The 18,099-nt window shown below is 38.1% G+C and overlaps 1 protein-coding gene across 1 annotated transcript in view; it reads left to right on the top strand.

Moving 5' to 3' along the window:
• slc24a4b (solute carrier family 24 member 4b) overlaps positions 1-18,099 on the top strand; it is a 67,640-nt gene that overhangs the window by 267 nt on the left and 49,274 nt on the right. The window contains exons 1-2 of the mRNA XM_056262862.1: positions 1-296; positions 7,017-7,130. The exon at positions 1-296 is cut by the window's left edge and continues 267 nt beyond it. Of these exons, the coding sequence (XP_056118837.1) occupies positions 116-296; positions 7,017-7,130 (295 nt within the window). The 5' untranslated portion in view covers positions 1-115. The remainder of the gene's footprint in view (positions 297-7,016; positions 7,131-18,099) is intronic.

Genomic DNA, 18,099 nt, shown 5'->3' with positions numbered 1-18,099 from the left:
TGGGAGGAATCTGATGAGAGCAGGGATCTGGGACAGTGAAGGCTGGGGTTTTCTGTGTCTGGATCCAGACCTCTGATCGCGCTCTCTCTACACGTCTCTCCATCAGTGCTCGACGATGACCAGCGCGGATCAGGAGCAGCATCAGGACCACACCATGACCAGGGTCTCCAAGAAATCCATCATCGCCAAGATGTTCCGAGTGCGCAAGAGGAGGGAGATGCTGTTGGCGCAGGTGTGTTTGGTCTGCAGTGTTCTGTTCGTGGCGTGGGGCATGTCCACCATCCTGACCAGGACAGGTGAGTCCGAGCGGAACCTGTCAATCAAACCCCGGAGAAATGTGACAGAATCTACCCATAATGCTTCAGTGCGATTCCTAAATGGGAATATAAGAAGTGTTCAGTGTCAGAAGAGCTTTTGATTGACAGTTTAAACAACATTTCTTAAAACATTGCTGAACCACTAATGGGTTCCCTTTTTATTGTTCACTCTATATTGAACTATTAATGCAATTCTATATTTATCTTCAGAGTGTTAGTGGATAAACACATTGATTTCATCCTTTACAGCATGAATTCTGCCATAAATGAGTGCCATTAATAACCAAGAATTGACTACAAAAAGCAAGGTTATGTACTATTATTTAATCTAGAATTATAAATATTAATGAAATTCTGTTTTAAGCGTGTTACTGGGATTTTCTAAATGGATTTGATCCCATTATTTCCAGATTATGTTAGAAATTCAATCTGCATGACATTATAAAGAAGAATATGAAATGGACAGCTGTCCTTAAATACAAGTATTGTGCATCGTTGTGTATAGACAAATATGTTCTATCAGATTCATTAGTGGCACTATCCTGTCTGTGCATCATAAATATATTTGTATTTAAATGAGTGATGTTTGTGTGCTCTGAGATGTGTTTGAGGCACATGCACCTGTTCTTATCAGGTCACCACACCAGGGCTGTGTTTAAAGCCCAGTGAGCTGTCCATCTAAACGGCATTTTTGCACATAATGTGTGTAGGTAGTCGAGTCAGATCACTAGGTTTTAAATGTGTGTGTGTGTGTGTGTGTGTGTTGCTCTGTCTCGTATGCCGCAGTGTGCGGAGACGGTATGTTGGGTCCGTTATGCACACATGGTTAGATTTTGAATGCACTATTCTTTGGTGATTTGTCTCTTATGACCAGAGATGCGTGTCCAGGGTGCAGTCTGGCTGTTTCGGGGCAAATGAAAGTCACATTCCTCTGATGACCTAAAACATACGATATGAACTGAACCGCACGTGCATAACACTGAACTGATCAAAGCAAATGATGCTTTATTTATATAACCGTCATGTATCTTGCACACGTGAAATAGAATAGAATAGAATAGAATATCTCCCATGTCATGATTTAAAGAAAGTTTAAAATGATTTCGGTTATAATAGCTTTAAACATTTTATTGTGTATCTTGAATTGGAGGACCAGTAATGTTTTCCCCATGTTCATCTTTCTTTAGTGTGTAATGTTGCTGTTTGAGCTCAAAGTCCCTCCAGCGGGAGTTCTTCTCTATATCAGTGTCAGTGTTTCTGAACTCCTGAAACGCCTCCATTGTAGTCTTGAGTTTCTTCCTGGAACAAACATGTCACAATATTCCTTATTTAAATAATTCATATGCAGAATAAAGGGGCGGGGCCTGGTTGAGTTAGTTAGTAGTGTGTTAAACTGGCGGTTATGGTAAGGGGCGGTACATTTCCCAAACACACTCGAAGCGCTCGACCAATCACAACACACTGATTCAGTCGACCAATCAGAGCACAGTGTGCTTTTCAGAAGGAGGAGCTTCATAGAGACAGGAACTAAACAGGAGTGCGTTTCCCGAAAGCATCGTTAGCCAACTATAGTCGCAAGTTCTGTCGTTATCAGCAGTTCAACGAGTCGGTGTTTCCCGAAACTATTGTTCTAACAAGCATTCGCAAACAGCATCGCAAAGTGTGTGTTAGGAACGACAGCTCTAGACCTGTGGTTAGAAGCAGAGTTTCTTGTTTGCATGACATGTGGACTCAATAAATCCATATCTTGAGCAAAATAAGCAAGCTGAAATTCACTACAATCTGTATCTTTTATTTAGAATACATACAAATGTCATTTACGTCTTTTAGTTTGTCAAGAGATTGAAGAGTGCGCATGTGTGAACGAGCTCTAGTGTAAGAACGAGCCTAAGATTGAATCTGGAAATAAAGCAAAATAACTGAGAAAAATGAGAAATAGTCCTCAGATGCCATGTCTGTAATTTATAGCAAAACATCTAGCGTTAATTCAATCTCAAACAGATTCATTAAAAGAAGTTATTACTCCACTCCTGTGTGACGTCATTAACCAACGTGATTGAACGTCCAATTTGCGACAATACAGTCTTGTGATTAGCTACTTGATTTCTTCAACTTTGCTTCTATGGCAGTTAAACAGCGAGTTACGGTGTTGTGTGGGAAACACACCCTCAGAGCGTTACTGACAGACTGGGAAGAGACGAGCCGCAACAATGGAGAATATGTAAAAAAAACAAAAGTGTTTTTGAACAATCAAGCATGAAAGCCTATTCTATAGAGCCCAAAAACTAAATCAAGACTTTGTAAAAGAGCATAATAGATCCCGTTTAACCCAGTTTTCCAGTTTGTATTTTTTATAACAAAGAATTTTGCCGTTACAGCAAGTATTTTACAGAACAATTGCATTTTTCCCCTCAAAAAAGTGACATATCACTGTTAGGACAGCAGTTTGAGAATGTTTCATTAATTTAATTGTAATTAAGAAAACAATCAGTTCCTGTTTATACTGTAAATTCTAAATAATTCGACTTCTTGCTCGCTTGTTTGCCTCTGTAAAGTCAAGTGTTGCATGGTGGATGGCGTCACACAGTGTGTCCTGGGCTGATCTTGTGTTCACAGACACACGCGTGTTCACATTTCATGAAAGATTTATTCATCTGAGTCTTTTATAGCAGCCTTCCAAATCTGGTTAAAAAATCATTACAATTGTCCAAATGTGCAAGCATAATTCCCCGCCGTAATGTGGTCTTTGCCAGGGTGTTGTTATGCAGATGTTCTGGGGTGTTTCTGCTTCCTGATCCGAGTCAAAACCCTCAAATCTCTAGATGTGACTCGGTTTCGTCTGCATGTCTGTCATCTACCAAGTGAAAAGTCTGATCTAGACAAGCACAAACAAGCCGCTCGATCTGAGGTATCATTCATGCCTGTGGCTCAAACTGAAAAGTAAAGCTCAAATTAAATGTAAGCCTTCTGCATCAAACACAAAGACGTTAATTACAGTAAAAACAAGAAGCTTAAAAGATTATTCTGCACTGATACCGTACAGACAATATTAAATCTGTTTCGACGCACGACGTTTACCGTCAGAAACATGAATGTCTGTTCTTGACAAAAACTTGAAAGCATGTGTGTGTGAACGTCAGACTCGGTGCCTTTATAATGGTTCAGGAACGAAAGATCAGAGACAGAGGGAATATATGCAACCCTCCCTTTCGAATCAGGCAAATCCTGTTTTCAAATCCTGGAGAAAAGAAAAGCAATACCGTCACTCGTATTTGTCCCTATTTTCCACATTTTATGTTATTTAGTATATTTTTCCCCCCATCAAAACAAGGTGGGAAAGTGAAAATCGCTTTCTTTTCTTTGCATGCTTGTTCTGAACTGTTCCAGAGCTCTGAAATTGAGTTCCCTTGTGAAATGGCTTTGTCCTGGAGCTAGTCAGGTAGTCCATGAGTGTCTCATCAGCGTTTCGGGACAGTCGTTTTGGGCTGAGTTTAGGCCGGTTTACTTTAATTGACACCCTGCGATTGAACCAAACACCTGCAGTGGAGCAAACGCTGCCGGCGCCGCTCACTCGCTCAGACAAGAAAATGATTCATTTACATTATTGCAGAGCACATTAAAGAAAAATGTTTTCTGCGTTATTGCTTTATTCCTGAAAAATGAATATTCAGGGCGGGATCATGCAGGATTCTGTGCTGTTACTCAAATACTTTGATGCCAATGAGGTTAAGCTGCACTCTGGGCCTGTGTAAAAATAAAACATAATTTTTACGGTAAAATACAGGCAGCTGTGGTTGCCAGAACTTTACCGTCAAAAATACGGTATCAGCGTTATTGGTTTTACAGACTTAACTTAAAATTTACAGTAATAAACCGTATTTCATTATCTGATATACCGGTAATGTTAATTTACCGACCTATTGAAGTATTAATATCTGTTTTGTACCTTTGCAATCCACTGACACCCAAAAACCATCACAGCTGTGACGAGTCACATGATCAATCAAAGCTCATCATAATATATAATACATGCTAATATATAGAAGCTGCACAGTGTTATTCGCACAAACATTAAACACCATCATGGTAACACACATGAAATTTTAAAAATGCAATAAACACTAATTTAACAACATTACACGTAACATAAAACCCTAATGTACATAACTGATTAGAAAAAAACTAAGAAAACTATGAAGAAACATAGTTATTTCAACAAAAATACATCAAATGTGAAGTGTCACGCAGGGAATCGTGGGAATGTCAATGCACGTTTTTTTCACTGTAAATTATACAATGAGTTGTTCTTTTTCACTTTCAAAAACTGTCAATTTAAAATTACATCAAATGTTGTTAAATTAGTAAACTTTCTGTTAAATTAGGAAACTTTCTGTTAACCAATTAACAGTTTTGCACTGTAGAATTTTTACAGTCTTTTAACATCTGTATAAATCACGATAATTTTTTACAGTGTTGAATTACAGTTTTTCTCAGTCGCTTTGGTACATTTCTCGAATCATCCTCGACATTTGCAAAACAGTAAGTGCATTTCTCAAAAGATATCGTACAAATAGCAAAACACCATGGATTCCCTGCAAAAGCCAGTCTCTTGCTCAAAAACCTTATTCATCTCTCAAAAGTAAATATCTGTGTGAATGAACATGTCAGTGCATCAGAATGAAAAGTCCGTGTGTCGTTGTGTAAGGATAAGACAGTCAAATTGCTTAGTCATGTTGTCAATATAACAGTGTACTCTGAAGATGTTCTGATGTAAACTATGGATAAAGTTTTGATGACAATTATTGTAAATTGTAGGTTACACACCTTAGTGTGTGTGTGAGTTTGATTGCAAGAGACTGGACAAGATTCACATTTACGCTTTTACTGTTTGTACTGTAATTTGTTGACAGACCGTGTCATTGCGATACAGAAATGAAAGAAAGCACTGCATAGCACAAAGAAAAAAAAAAAGAAAAAAAAAAGAAATGCGAACAGGACAGATTTAGAAAAAAAAGTCTAAAGGAAATGTATATGAATATGCTTGACATATTAGGACAACAACTTGTTCAACCATTTTGCTTGTAAAGACTTATGCTATGAATGAACTAATGCCTAAATGTTGTGGGGGGGGGACAATTCAACAGAGACCCATTACATTTTGATCAACATGACATAAGCGATTGACAATGTAGGAAACAATTCAATTTAAATTTATTTGTATAGCGCTTTTCAGCAATACACATTGTTTCAAAGCAGCTTTACAGGAAGTGCATTTCAGAAATGTACATAGAAAAAATACAGTTACAGTTAATCATGTATTAATTTAGGGCATAACAGCAGAGAATAATCATTTTTCATGGATGTACCAAAGCATTTGCAACTTGTTCAAAGAAATGAGAAACTGTTTTTTGTGATGTGCACGAGTGACACAATGATGTGAAGATTGAACAGGTAGTTTTGAGAATTTCAATTCTGATCTGAGAAATGCACCAAAGCGACTGAGAAAAACTGTAAGCAGTGTATAATTCTATTCTGATGGTGGTAGAAACAATATTTTTTATATTTATGGTTAGTATTTAAAATAATATAAATAATATTTAAGGTTAATACTACATTTATGTGAATAAAGTTGAGTCGACTAGTCGCTGATGACGTCATTAATGTAGAAATAAGTCTGAACCTCGAGCCGAGTCTCAAACACTGGTTTTCTTGTTCACGGTTATAATATTAATAATAATGTTATGGCATTTGACATAACAGCTTATTTTGATCTGTTCTTTTGTCTTTTGGTCGTTCTATTTCTCACAGATTTCTGCTCGTTCTAAATCAGATACAGATAAAGAAGCACAGTAAAGATTACATTTATATGAATGCATTAGTGAGAGAGAGAGCGATTGCGTGTGCATTAATTCTGGCAGCGTCTCTCTAATAATATTGCTGTGGGATATATGCTAGAACTTTTCAGTTTCTAAGATATTTTCTTGATAAATCATAGAACACTGTTGACAATTTCTGCGCTACTGGCAATTTTTTTTTGGTGTATTCAATAATATTATTGATTCAACTGCACTGACACCAACAGATGAGAATAAAATATGAACTGAATTGATGATGCTTACTTTGCAACATCAATACTGTTATTGAACCAAATTGAATTAACATTGACTTAATGACACTATTGTCTTCTGTAGAGCTTTAGCTGAATTGAACTCGTTTCATAATTGATGCAACATTGAACTAAATTGTTTTCTGAAGAGCGGCTTTACAGCAATTGAATTTGTTTCATAACTGATGAATTTTACAACATTATTTTCCTGTTTATTAATGCTAAGCTGCTGTTTAAAGCGCTATATGTACTAGTTTAATCTAATATTTACATTTTTATATTTATTTATGGTTAATATTTCAATTAATATGAATAATATATTTATAAATATAAAATTTGATACATGTAAACAAAATAGTTTACGACATCAAAAAAGATTTAAACAAGTCATTATGTTCTACTTTTTCATATCATAATCAAACATATGATAAAAGTAACTACTTATTTTTGAGAGATATAGTCTTAAATGTGCTATTTAAAGGGATAGTTCACCCAAAAATGAAAACCTACCCATCATTTATCATGTTGTTCCAAACCCATATATCTTTCTTTCTTCGTTGTGTAGTGATTTGACCGATGTTTTGTTTTTCTAGGTCATGGCATGATTGTGGAGGAGTCTCATATGGAATCACATGACCACTGGGGGCGACGGCTGATGTCATCGACACCTGATAATGTGACGGAGGAGAAAAACTGCACAGAGCCAGGTGAGGTGACATCATCAGAGCGTCCTGTCTCTCAACAAATGCCTTCGGAGAGCAGATCGCTTTCTTTACATCTCTTGCAGAAACAAGGTTTGGTGATATGAAATACTTCAGCACAGCAACAGTCAGGTTCCGGTTTAACAGTGAAATTCATGATACTAATAAAAAAACTACATTACCCATGATGCTCAATTGAAAATCACATCAATTGGAAATTGTGCCAAAAGTTTATTTTCAATCACATAAAGCAATGCAAATGATATTCAATATTTATATATTCATATATTGCAGTAAACTTCAAATATATTGTTTCTGTAGATGTAAAAAACATCTTTAAATTAATCGTTTTGTATTTCTCCATCGCTTTTAATTCAATGATGTCCTTCTCAATGCTTCACGGGTTTGTAGCTCTTTTCCTCATTAAAGCTCACATGTCGTGTATGTTTTTGTTGTTGCGTCGAATCAAAGTTTGCAGTGTTGTGATTCACCTTGTAGCTGGTTGGTTTGGTTCATGACTTATAATGCTATTTTAAAATAAAATATACTTATATAATAAAATTACTTCTGGAACCAAAGTGGTGGAACACTAATGGTACGGAAGCGTATTGGATTCACTTGAAGAAAAAAAATCTACTCTGTTTTTCTGAATTAATGAATTAATTATCTCAGAATTACGAGATCATTTTTCATGGAAAAAAAAGTTTTTGCTCTGTTTTTCTGAATTTCTGAGTTTTTGAGATAATCAAGTCATTAATTCAGAAAAACAGAGCAAAACAATTTTTCCATGAAAAATTATCTTGTAATTCTGAGATAATTAACTCGTTAATTCAGAAAAACAGAGTCGATTTTTTTCTTCAAGTGAGTGCAATACGCTTCCGTACTAATGCGTGATAAATTGTCGTTTTAAAATGATTCAGTGATTCGTTCACAATGCGTTTTCAACAATGTCTGTCATTTTACAACCAATCTGCCTTCATTTTTCCCTTTTTGTATGGATCATAAGTGTGTAGATGATTGTACTGATGTGCCAGAGCTGTTGGACTGAGCTTTTGGGACTGTATTTAGGTTCTTAGAGACGCCACCAGGAATTATCTTCTGTTTTTTGGTTAATCATCAGATGGAAAACTTCACAGAAGTGCGTTAAAGTGTGCACTAAGAGCTTTGACCAGATTTTAACTCCATGTCAGGCTGTTTTTGTAACTCCAGTGAGATTTAAGGTTTAATGTGACTTTGCTGTTCACTTGTGGAAGTTTTAATCAGCTTTGGTCCAGAGAGAAAGGCCTGCGTTTAGCTGACACTCGCTTTCTTCGGAGTGCACTCTCTCCCGGACTTACGGCTGTTATTCTGACTGCGGTTGTTCTCATTAAATTCTTTCGAAACCCAAATTAAATATCTAATTTTAGCTGTGGATGTTCTGTTTGTTCAGCTTTATACATTTTAAGTCAGGCATAATTTACAAGAGAATCTGCACTGAGGTGTTTGATGTCGCTCGTCTTTATGACTGGGACTTCATTTCTCAAGCATATTCGAGGATATTTGAAGTCATTTGGCCTGTGTTAGGCCCTGTTTACTCCTGGTATTAAGATGTGTTTTGGTCGATCGGATCACAAGTAGATGAGGGAGAGGAGACACATACTCGTTCACACCTGGTGTTTTAATCCGTCTCTTTTGTCCACTTTCATCCACTTCTGTCCTGATTTCTTCGAGGGGTGGGTGAATATATGTTTTTTTTTCAGATCTTTCGATCTAATCGATGAAATAAGCTCACGCAATTTACATATGAACACGACTGGAGAAAACAGAAAAACACACGGAGATCATCAGCTTTAGTTTCTGCCCTGACAGCTTTAAGACCAGCCGAACGCTGTGAGTGTGTGTGTAAGACTGGAAAAACTGGTTGAAGAGATAGACCTGACCACTGACCACAGAAGGACCTTGCTGCAAATTAACATTTGAACTATCTCACCCACACACTTCTTCCCCGCATCCCCCACTCTTGCAGAGATCACCAAAACTCACACACGAATCCAACGCATTCTCATCCCAAGGCGTCACTAAAATGACAATTTTGACCATGCTTCAATATTCGACGCTTTAGGCACCCTTTAGCGTCAGTTATATGACGCGATCCTAGGGCGTCATCTTACTGACGCTTTACCTTTAGCGTCAGTTAGATGACGCGGGTAGGTTTAGGTCTGGGGTAGGGTTAGGATTAGATAGCGTCATCTAACTGACGTTAAAGGTAAAGCGTCAGTGAGATGACGCCCTAGGATCGCGTCATGTAACTGACGCTAAAGGGTGCCTAAACCGTCAAATATTGAAGCTTGTTCAAAATGATTCCCAAGGCGTCAGTTTCATGACGCCTATATGGTTTTAATTTGAACAACTATCATACAGTTTTATACATGTGTTTAGTATTATTTGAAATGTCTCAGTGTGACTGGTACAAGTGTCTTGATCGCAGTGAATCGTGATCGGGGTGATCGCAGTAAATTTCCACTGTAAACTCATGTTTACATATGAGATGAGGTCTGGCTATATAATGAAATGCAGCGAAAGGATCAGGGCCTTTTCTGTACCTCAGATGAGCCCATGAATGCTGAGTCGCCGAGACTCTCAGCTTCACGTAGACTATTTCCTAATGTCGGGTTTGTCTTCTTTTTTATTCCAGAACATTTGATATTTTGTATTGATTATCTTTGAACTGATGATAAATTTACCTGACATAATAAATTGTTACATTTGATGATTCTTCTAACTGACTTTGATATTATTTCATTAGAGTTAAAAGGAATTAGTCAAACTTTCGCTTATATTTAATGATGCACAAACCTTTTCATTTTATGGAGTCAGATGAAATAACGAGAGAATATTGAAAAATGTATTGCATTTAACCCACAATACTGTTACAGTTTGACTCTTTGTTTCCCCCTTTTTCTTAGTGTTTTGGTTTAGTCCTATTCAGTTTTCCCGCTCCTCGTTTGTCCTCAGTTTATTCACCTGTGTTTAGTTAATTATCTTCATCCATGTCACCTGTCTCCTATTCATTATTGTCACCAGTCTTTGTATTTAGTTTCCCTCAGTTCATTTAGGCTTTGTCCGTTCTCGTTAATGTATAGCGTTTGTTGTGGTTCCTGAGTTTTGTTAATTAAATCCTGTTTTCCTGATCATCCTCGTCTTCTCATCCTTCCTACCACCACGTATCGTGACAAATACTTTGCCACGAGAAAAGGCAGTAATACGCAGAGACCTTCCGTGCTGATCGGATGGCGGACTTTGGGCCGATCGAGCGCGAGTTTACAAGTGTTAGAAATCAGGAATGGAGAGAGAACATTGTGTTTGGTACGTTTTTCATCTTCAAACCAAACTTGAGTCTCCAGCAGACAAAGTTTAAATCCCTTCTAGCTAGAGCTCTTCCCATAATGTTCATGCGTTAGGTCAGTAAGAGGAGAGTAGATGGTGTTTTGTGGCTGTTTGAACACATTCGACCACATGAGCGTTTACACTATACGAAAGCAATCCAGTCGAATGTGTTTTCAACTATCTCTGGAAGAGGTCGAAAGTGGACAAAACGTTTTACATTCCTGTATTTAGCGTGGTCCACTTGTGATCCGATCAACCAAAACGCATCTTAATAACAGATGTAAACAGAGCCTTAGTAGTTTAAATGTGACATATTCTTTCAGATTCAAACATTCAATTTGGCATAAACATAAAACCGTGTCAGACAGTGACTGTTGCATGTGAGACTGCAATGTTTTGCTCCTCACAACTGATTCTAACAACTGAGTTTGGCATTAGTATGTTGCTAAGATACCGTGATCCTTAATAATCATAAAAATGCAACTAGTCCAGCACTCTTAAAGATAAAGGTTCCAAAAGGGGGTTTTCACAGTGATGGCTATAATAGCAAGAACCATTTTTGGTTCAACAAAGAACTTTTCAGCAATCCGTTCTTAAAGGTATAATATGTAAGTATTTTGTAATAAAATATCCAAAAATCACTTGCACAGTGTGATATATTTCCTGCAGTTGTGTACTTACGATATCCCAAAAGTCTCCAAAGATTTTTTATTTCAGAGAAATTCCCATTTTAAATAAGTGGCCGTCCCGGAAAAAAATGTCGCCTGTCAATGACGCAATATCCGCGCTATCCTCGGTTTCCGCTCATACTGCCATAGCCATGACGTAACCATGGCGACAGACGTGGACAACTGCGTAGGCTAGTGCGTAACGTTTAGCGGCACACAGTTCTTGTTTCTTTCAAACATAGACCATGGCAAGCAAACTTTGGGACAAACAAAGAGAACTAAAATGAGGATCAATATCAGCGTGGCGTTTTTGAGATTGGAGTCAAGTTACATCTTGGACTCGACAGAGCTTCACGAGTCACGACTTGACAGCTTTATTAGACAGGTGAGCAAATGTACATAAAACAAATCAATGTTATATAACGTTAGCTCAACATGATGAAATGTTAGAATATGGTCAGTATGTTATTCTAATGTTGATCTAGCTTACTGCTAGTTTCGTATAGCAAACAAACTAACATGTAGTATAACATTATAACTTTCAACACACATTTAAATGCCGTTTAGTGTGATAGTGTAACGTTAGACCAAGTGAAGCAGCGCTGCGTTCCCTCACAAGTTTAATTCGTCTAATAAACTGACCTGTGTGAGTAATCCAGCACTTGCGGATAGTTCGGTAGAATTAAATGTCCTTGTTCCTTTATATCCGCGGGACTCGCGTGTGATATCTGTCTCTTTAGCAATCGCGACCTGCTTCATACCACTGTAATGTTAAAAAACATGAATGTTTGCACTCATCCATAAACATTATTAGATTCATCAGCTTGACAGCAAGTCCCATCATTCAGCTCATCACTGCGTCATTTGTTATTGTTGGAAACTGCCCCCTCTTGTGGCGAAAAAAACTACATATTGTGCCTTTAAAGGTACGGTATGAGCAGCAAGCAATAGTGAGCAAGCTTTGAAAGCATTAGATCCCACCCTCCCTTTAGAGCGTCTCTAAAGCCACGCTTCCTTCAAAACACATGAACGCACACAGCAGAGTCTGCAAAGACGGCGTTAAATTACCCCGAAGCACATAACATTACAATAATAATGAACGTAAACAACTTACAGAGCTCTGAAGTGCTGCAGGTTCAATTCGGCATTGATAGTGTTGACATAGAAATGCGTAAATCCGAATCTGAGAAATATGTACATGTTTCAAAGTCCCCCTGTGGAGAAAATCCAGCTTTTAATGTTGTTTATATGTCTATGTGGTGTTTTTAATATGCTTTAAGACAAACCATGTGCAAATTCATAAGTCGACAGCATGCTGAGTATTTTCTCCTTAAAACTGCAGTGAAGCAAAGACAGTCTCAAAAACACGGTTTGAAATCGCTGGTGTTTCTGACGTCACAAACGACCTTGTAACCAATCAGATCAACATGTGATTGTCAACCAGTGGATCTCTGAGCTGAGTGAGTGAGTGGAGGCGGGGCTCATTTACATATTCATAGAACCGCGAATACTAAATGAGGCAAGGGTGTCGAGTTACATTCAAGCTATTTGAATAAGGCATGAAGGAAATATATCATTTTAAATATGTCATTTTGGTGATCAAAGATGAGTTTTAAGTGATAAAATAATTGACAGGGGGACTTTAATATTTAGACTTCTATTGCTATCAGGATGTGAAGAGAGTTTCAACCAGAATAACAAAAAGTGTTTATGAAAAAAAAAATCTTAGTGTGAAGAACATTTTAATAAAATAAAGAACATTTTTCCATTACAAAGAAATTTTTGTACAATGAAAAAAAAAAGGTTCTTCATCCTTTGATGCTAATAAAGAAGGTTTTGAGGTTAGAGCAAGAGTCACGTTTTGTTCATCTTTGTCTGTACGCGAGCTCCAGGTCAGCTATTTTTAACTTTTAAACTTTTGCATTTTAAAATTTTTTTTGACTGTTCAATCATCCAGCAAAGAGAACAGGAGAAGCTGGCTTCAAGTAACTCAGGATTTCCCTTTCAGTCGAAGTATTTCTGAAATAAAAATGCTCATCTGTGAAACTCCAGTGACGGCGCACCTCTGAATCTGCAGCTCTCCGCTAGTCGTTCTCACCTCGTACTTTTGCCACTAAGTTTTCAATCTGAGTTGCAGTGTGCCAGTTGACAAGATTACAAGATGGGAATCTTGTAATCTCTGAAGATTACAGTTTACTCTTTCCTTCTCTTCTTCAGCATGTAGTGCAAATGGCGATGACATCCTGTTTCTCTCTTCTTCACCTTCTTCATGGCCTCCTTTTCTTGTTTTATGTCCTCTATGACAATGCAGCTTTAATACCAAGTTCGATTTGTGTATGTGTGTGTGTTGTTGCTAGGCTTTGTATCATCTTGCTAGGATCTTAAGAGTATTTTCAAAGGAGTTGTAGAATAGTGTAAATGTAATGTTCATTTTCGTGGTGCAATCTGGCTAGTGTTTGTCTCTTACATTACAAACTGTAATTCTATCTTTTATCTTTTAATTCGTTATTTATCTACAATGTATTTGTTCTATATTTTTAATATGTAAATCTTAGATTCAAATGATAGTGCTGTATTTGATTGATGTATAGCCCAAACTTTATCGCAATGGAAAGTGAGTGAGCAGCGTATGGTTGGCATAGTTGTAATTAAACATTTATTATTAATGAAATGTTTGAAAAGGCTATTAAAACCATATATCTATATGAAATAAAATTTTAAATAGCTTATAATATGATATATATGTTAGGCTTGCCATGCTGTATTTTTAAATATTATGTAAATATATTATGTAGAATTATTTATATATGTATATATATTTTTTCATATATTCAAATAATTGAATGTTTTTGAAAGAAGTCTCTTCTGCTCACAAGGCTGCATTTATTTAATCCGAAATACAATAAAAACAGCAATAATGTTAAATATTATTACAATTTAAAATAACCGTTTTATATTTTATGTTTTTTTTATTTAGTTTATTCCTGTGATGGCAAAAATCATTTTAATATGCTGATTTGCAGCTCAAAAAATATTTCTTATTATTATTTAAATTTTTTTTTTTTTTTGCTGCTTAGAATTTTAGTGGAAACCATCATACACTACATTTTAAGTTAGTTTTTACTGTATTTCTGATCAAATAAAATTATATATATTCATTTTATTAATGCCAATATCTCATCAGCCAATCACATGGCAGCAACTCAAAGCATTTAGGAATGTAGACATGATGAAGACGTTCTGCTGAAGTTCAAACTGAGCATCAGAGTGAGGAAGAAAGTGATGTAAGTGATGTTGAACGTGGCATGTTTGTTGCTGGTCTGAGTGTTTCAGAAACTGCTGATCTTCTGGGATTATCACACACAACCATCTCTAGGGTTTACAGAGAATGGACCGAAAAGAGAAAATATCCAGTGACCGTCAGTTCTGTGAAAATGCCTTGTTGATGCCAGAGGTCAGAGGAGAACGGCCAGACTGATTCAGCGGATAGAAAGACAACAGTAACTCAAATAAACACTCGTCTCAAGCGAGGTCTGCAGAAGAGAATCTCTAAACGCTCTGTTGTTTTTTAAATCTGGGGAAAACAACATGAAAGCATGGATGATCCTGTCTTGTATCTGGTGCTGGTGGTGTAATGGGTGTTTCTTGACACACTTCGGGACTCTGAGTACAAATTGAGCTTTGTTTAAACACCACAGTCGACCTGAGTACTGTTGCTGATCATGTCCATCCCTTTATGATCTTTATGATGGATACTTCTAGCAGGATAACACGTCACAAAGCTCAAATCATCTCAAACTGGTTTCTTGATCATGACAGAGAGTCTCTAAACTCAAACGGCTCCACAGTCTCCAGATCTCAGTCCAGTAGAGCAGCTTTGAGATGTGGAGGAACGAGAGATTCACATCATGGATGTTCAGCCGACAAATCTGCAGAAACTATCATGACAATATGGACCAAAATCTCTGAGAAATGTTTCCAGCACCTTGTTGAATCTCTGACACGAAGAATAAAGGCAGTTCTGAAGACAAAAGCGGGTCTGACCGGTACTAGCTAGCAAGTGTATCTAATAAAGTGACCGGTGAGTGTGTATATATGGGCATAAGGGGCAAATGAAGTAGTGTTTTATTTCTGTCAGGACCACTATCTTCAAATACGAATGACCATTAGCATAGAGTTAGGATTGGCGGTGTGGTTCTGTTCTGGGCGAGAACTCCCTGCGCTTCATGCAGTCTAGCATGGATAAGAGCAGCGATAACCCCCCTTAGGGTAGAGGCCTACACAGAACAGAACCAACAAGAATGTATTGCAGATATCATTAATGTCAATATTTTAATGTACAACATAATTCGAGAATTTATTCTGATTCAAGGGGAACTGCACGAGATGAGGAGCTGGGGAGGTCTGCACTTGATCCGTTGTGAAGCTGTTCGGACCATAGACTGTAAAAAAAGATGGACGACGCCCCTTCGCTCTCTTCCATTGGTCAGAACTGAACCCGCTAGTGTCCCGATATGGCGCTGACATCTTGGAACTTGAGCCTGCGCAGAAGCGATTTCGGGACCAGACATGCGCAGTCGTGAACAGGAAGTAAAGCCGCGAAATCGAGGCCCCGCCCTCACTCTCGCAGAATCAATCGCAAGCACACGCTCCGGCACTTTTTAGAATTAATTATAGAAATGTATATATAAATTTAAAGCTCCAATCTCCTCAGTCCTCCTAAGATCCCGAAAAAAGTCTGTTGGTGCTTCAGCGACTACTTTGCTCAGAGAACCTGTCAATCACAGCTGTCAATCATGACGTCACACCACCGCATCAAATAACTAACCAAAAACAAACTTATTTTAAAAACAAACACTTGAAATTACATCAGTGTGATAAAAACTTAACCTGACTCCGCCAGATGGATTTGCTCCGCATATCCATCTGGAAACCTTCCGTTGAAGTAGTTTTGGTAAGGGGCGAAAATACTGGTTAGCTGATTGGCCTATGTTGGTGATAGACGGGCCAAATCAACCAATCAGATCAACGAAGCATATGACGTACTAACAGAGCGTATCTTTTCCTCTGAGAAAAGCCTCCAGAGCAGTGTTTTGCTCTTCTTTCAGTGAAGAAATACTCTGTAATTCCGATAAAACTTGCTCGATAGCCACGCTGATGCTAGTTTCATCCGCTGAAGCCGACATGTTCTTTAGACTGAACTGACGCGCTTCTCGTTGCGTCACACCTCAACCCGCCTCAAAGCCAACGCTGATTGGACGTTCGTTTGGTGAACTGCTCCCAATTTTTCTTTAACGGAAAGTATCCAGACTGATCTGCGAGTGAAACCTTGAAAGCTCGCGAGATCAGGATGGTCTCACGAGGCTAATAAAAACTACCGTTAATGACAGAAATCAATCTTTGGAAAAACGATATTTGAAGTGTAATTTAATTGTTTAGTTGGTCTCACGTGCCGTTGAATAACACGGGGAGGCGGGGTTTATGACCTATACTAGGACCGGCCACCGGGGGGCGATCGAGACGTTTTGGCTTTACTTTTCAGGGCTTGTGCGGCACGCTTGGTTCGGAACAATCACATTGTCAGTGCGGGCTTTATATGATGATGGACAGATGATCAACCGTAACGTAATCATCACGTCACCAAAGAGCGCTTGGGTTGAATTCGTTTACAACAAAGATGGCCACCGCTGGAGAACTGAGAAGTGTAGATTCAGCCATCGCGTCTGTTATAGAAGATCTAGATCTAGATCTCTTTTCATTTTAAAAGAGGAACAGAGAACCGCGATCAAGGCATTTGTCGATCGGAAAGATGTTTTTGCCGTCCTTATACGGGATTCGGTCGATCCAATTGAGTGCAGAGGCATTTTTCTTTCCTGGTTCGGTTGAAACATGCCCCATAATCACAGCCCAATGGAGCCGTATCAGACTCATTCTGACTAGACTCTGAGTATGACCAGAGCCCGTCTAACGGATCGCCTTGGCACTTCCTATTAGCCCCATTGTGTATCATCTTGGTTGTAGTTCCATTAGAATTCCATTGGAGGTGATCGCGGGCGAGTGCAGAATGAATGGGAGTCTATGGAGCTAAACGGCTAAATGTATCTCTTTCTCCTGCTTGTTGTTGAATCAACATATATTTTATTGTTGATTCTGCAAGTTCAATATAGATTATAGGCCAAAAGTCGAATGAACGAGTACTTATGTCCTTTCGATTTCTTACAGGTTAGGCCGTTGTTGGCCGGAACATGCTAGCATTCTGGTATTATGTGACGCCATCACATTTTTGAATGGATTTTTAGAACAGATAAGTGATCTTAAAAAAAATCTATTATCTTAGCCCTCCCTTTTGAATGCAACTTTCAAATTACTTGACAAAAAATTACATCCTGAGAAAAGTGGATTTCTGGAGGTGAAACCCCATAGACTGCCATTCATTCTGCACTTGCCTGCGAGCGCCCCCGCATGGGAAGAGACGTGTTACTGCAGCCAGTCCAGAAACCGGAAGTAACCAGACAGTGCCAATTCTCTTCAATTAGACATTCTCTGGTATGACAACGTCAGGCTAGAGGAGCTGGGGAGGGAGGAGTGTGATTCGCTCCTGAGAAACGCGATCGCTAATGATAATATTGAAGGAGCTTATATACACTCACCTAAAGGATTTTTAGGAACACCTGTTCAATTTCTCATTAATGCAATTATCTAATCAACCAATCACATGGCAGTTGCTTCAATGGATTTAGGGGTGTGGTCCTGGTCAAGACAATCTCCTGAACTCCAAACTGAATGTCAGAATGGGAAAGAAAGGTGATTTAAGCAATTTTGAGCGTGGCATGGTTGTTGGTGCCAGACGGGCCGGTCTGAGTATTTCACAATCTGCTCAGTTACTGGGATTTTCACACACAACCATTTCTAGGGTTTACAAAGAATGGTGTGAAAAGGGA

Source organism: Rhinichthys klamathensis, unplaced genomic scaffold, assembly GCF_029890125.1.
Source record: "Rhinichthys klamathensis goyatoka isolate OS25496 unplaced genomic scaffold, OSU_Roscu_1.1 h1tg000196l_1, whole genome shotgun sequence".
NCBI classification, from domain to species: Eukaryota; Metazoa; Chordata; class Actinopteri; order Cypriniformes; family Leuciscidae; genus Rhinichthys; species Rhinichthys klamathensis.
The sequence above is the reverse complement of the archived record's forward strand: the minus strand, read 5'-3'. Positions and strand labels throughout refer to the sequence as shown.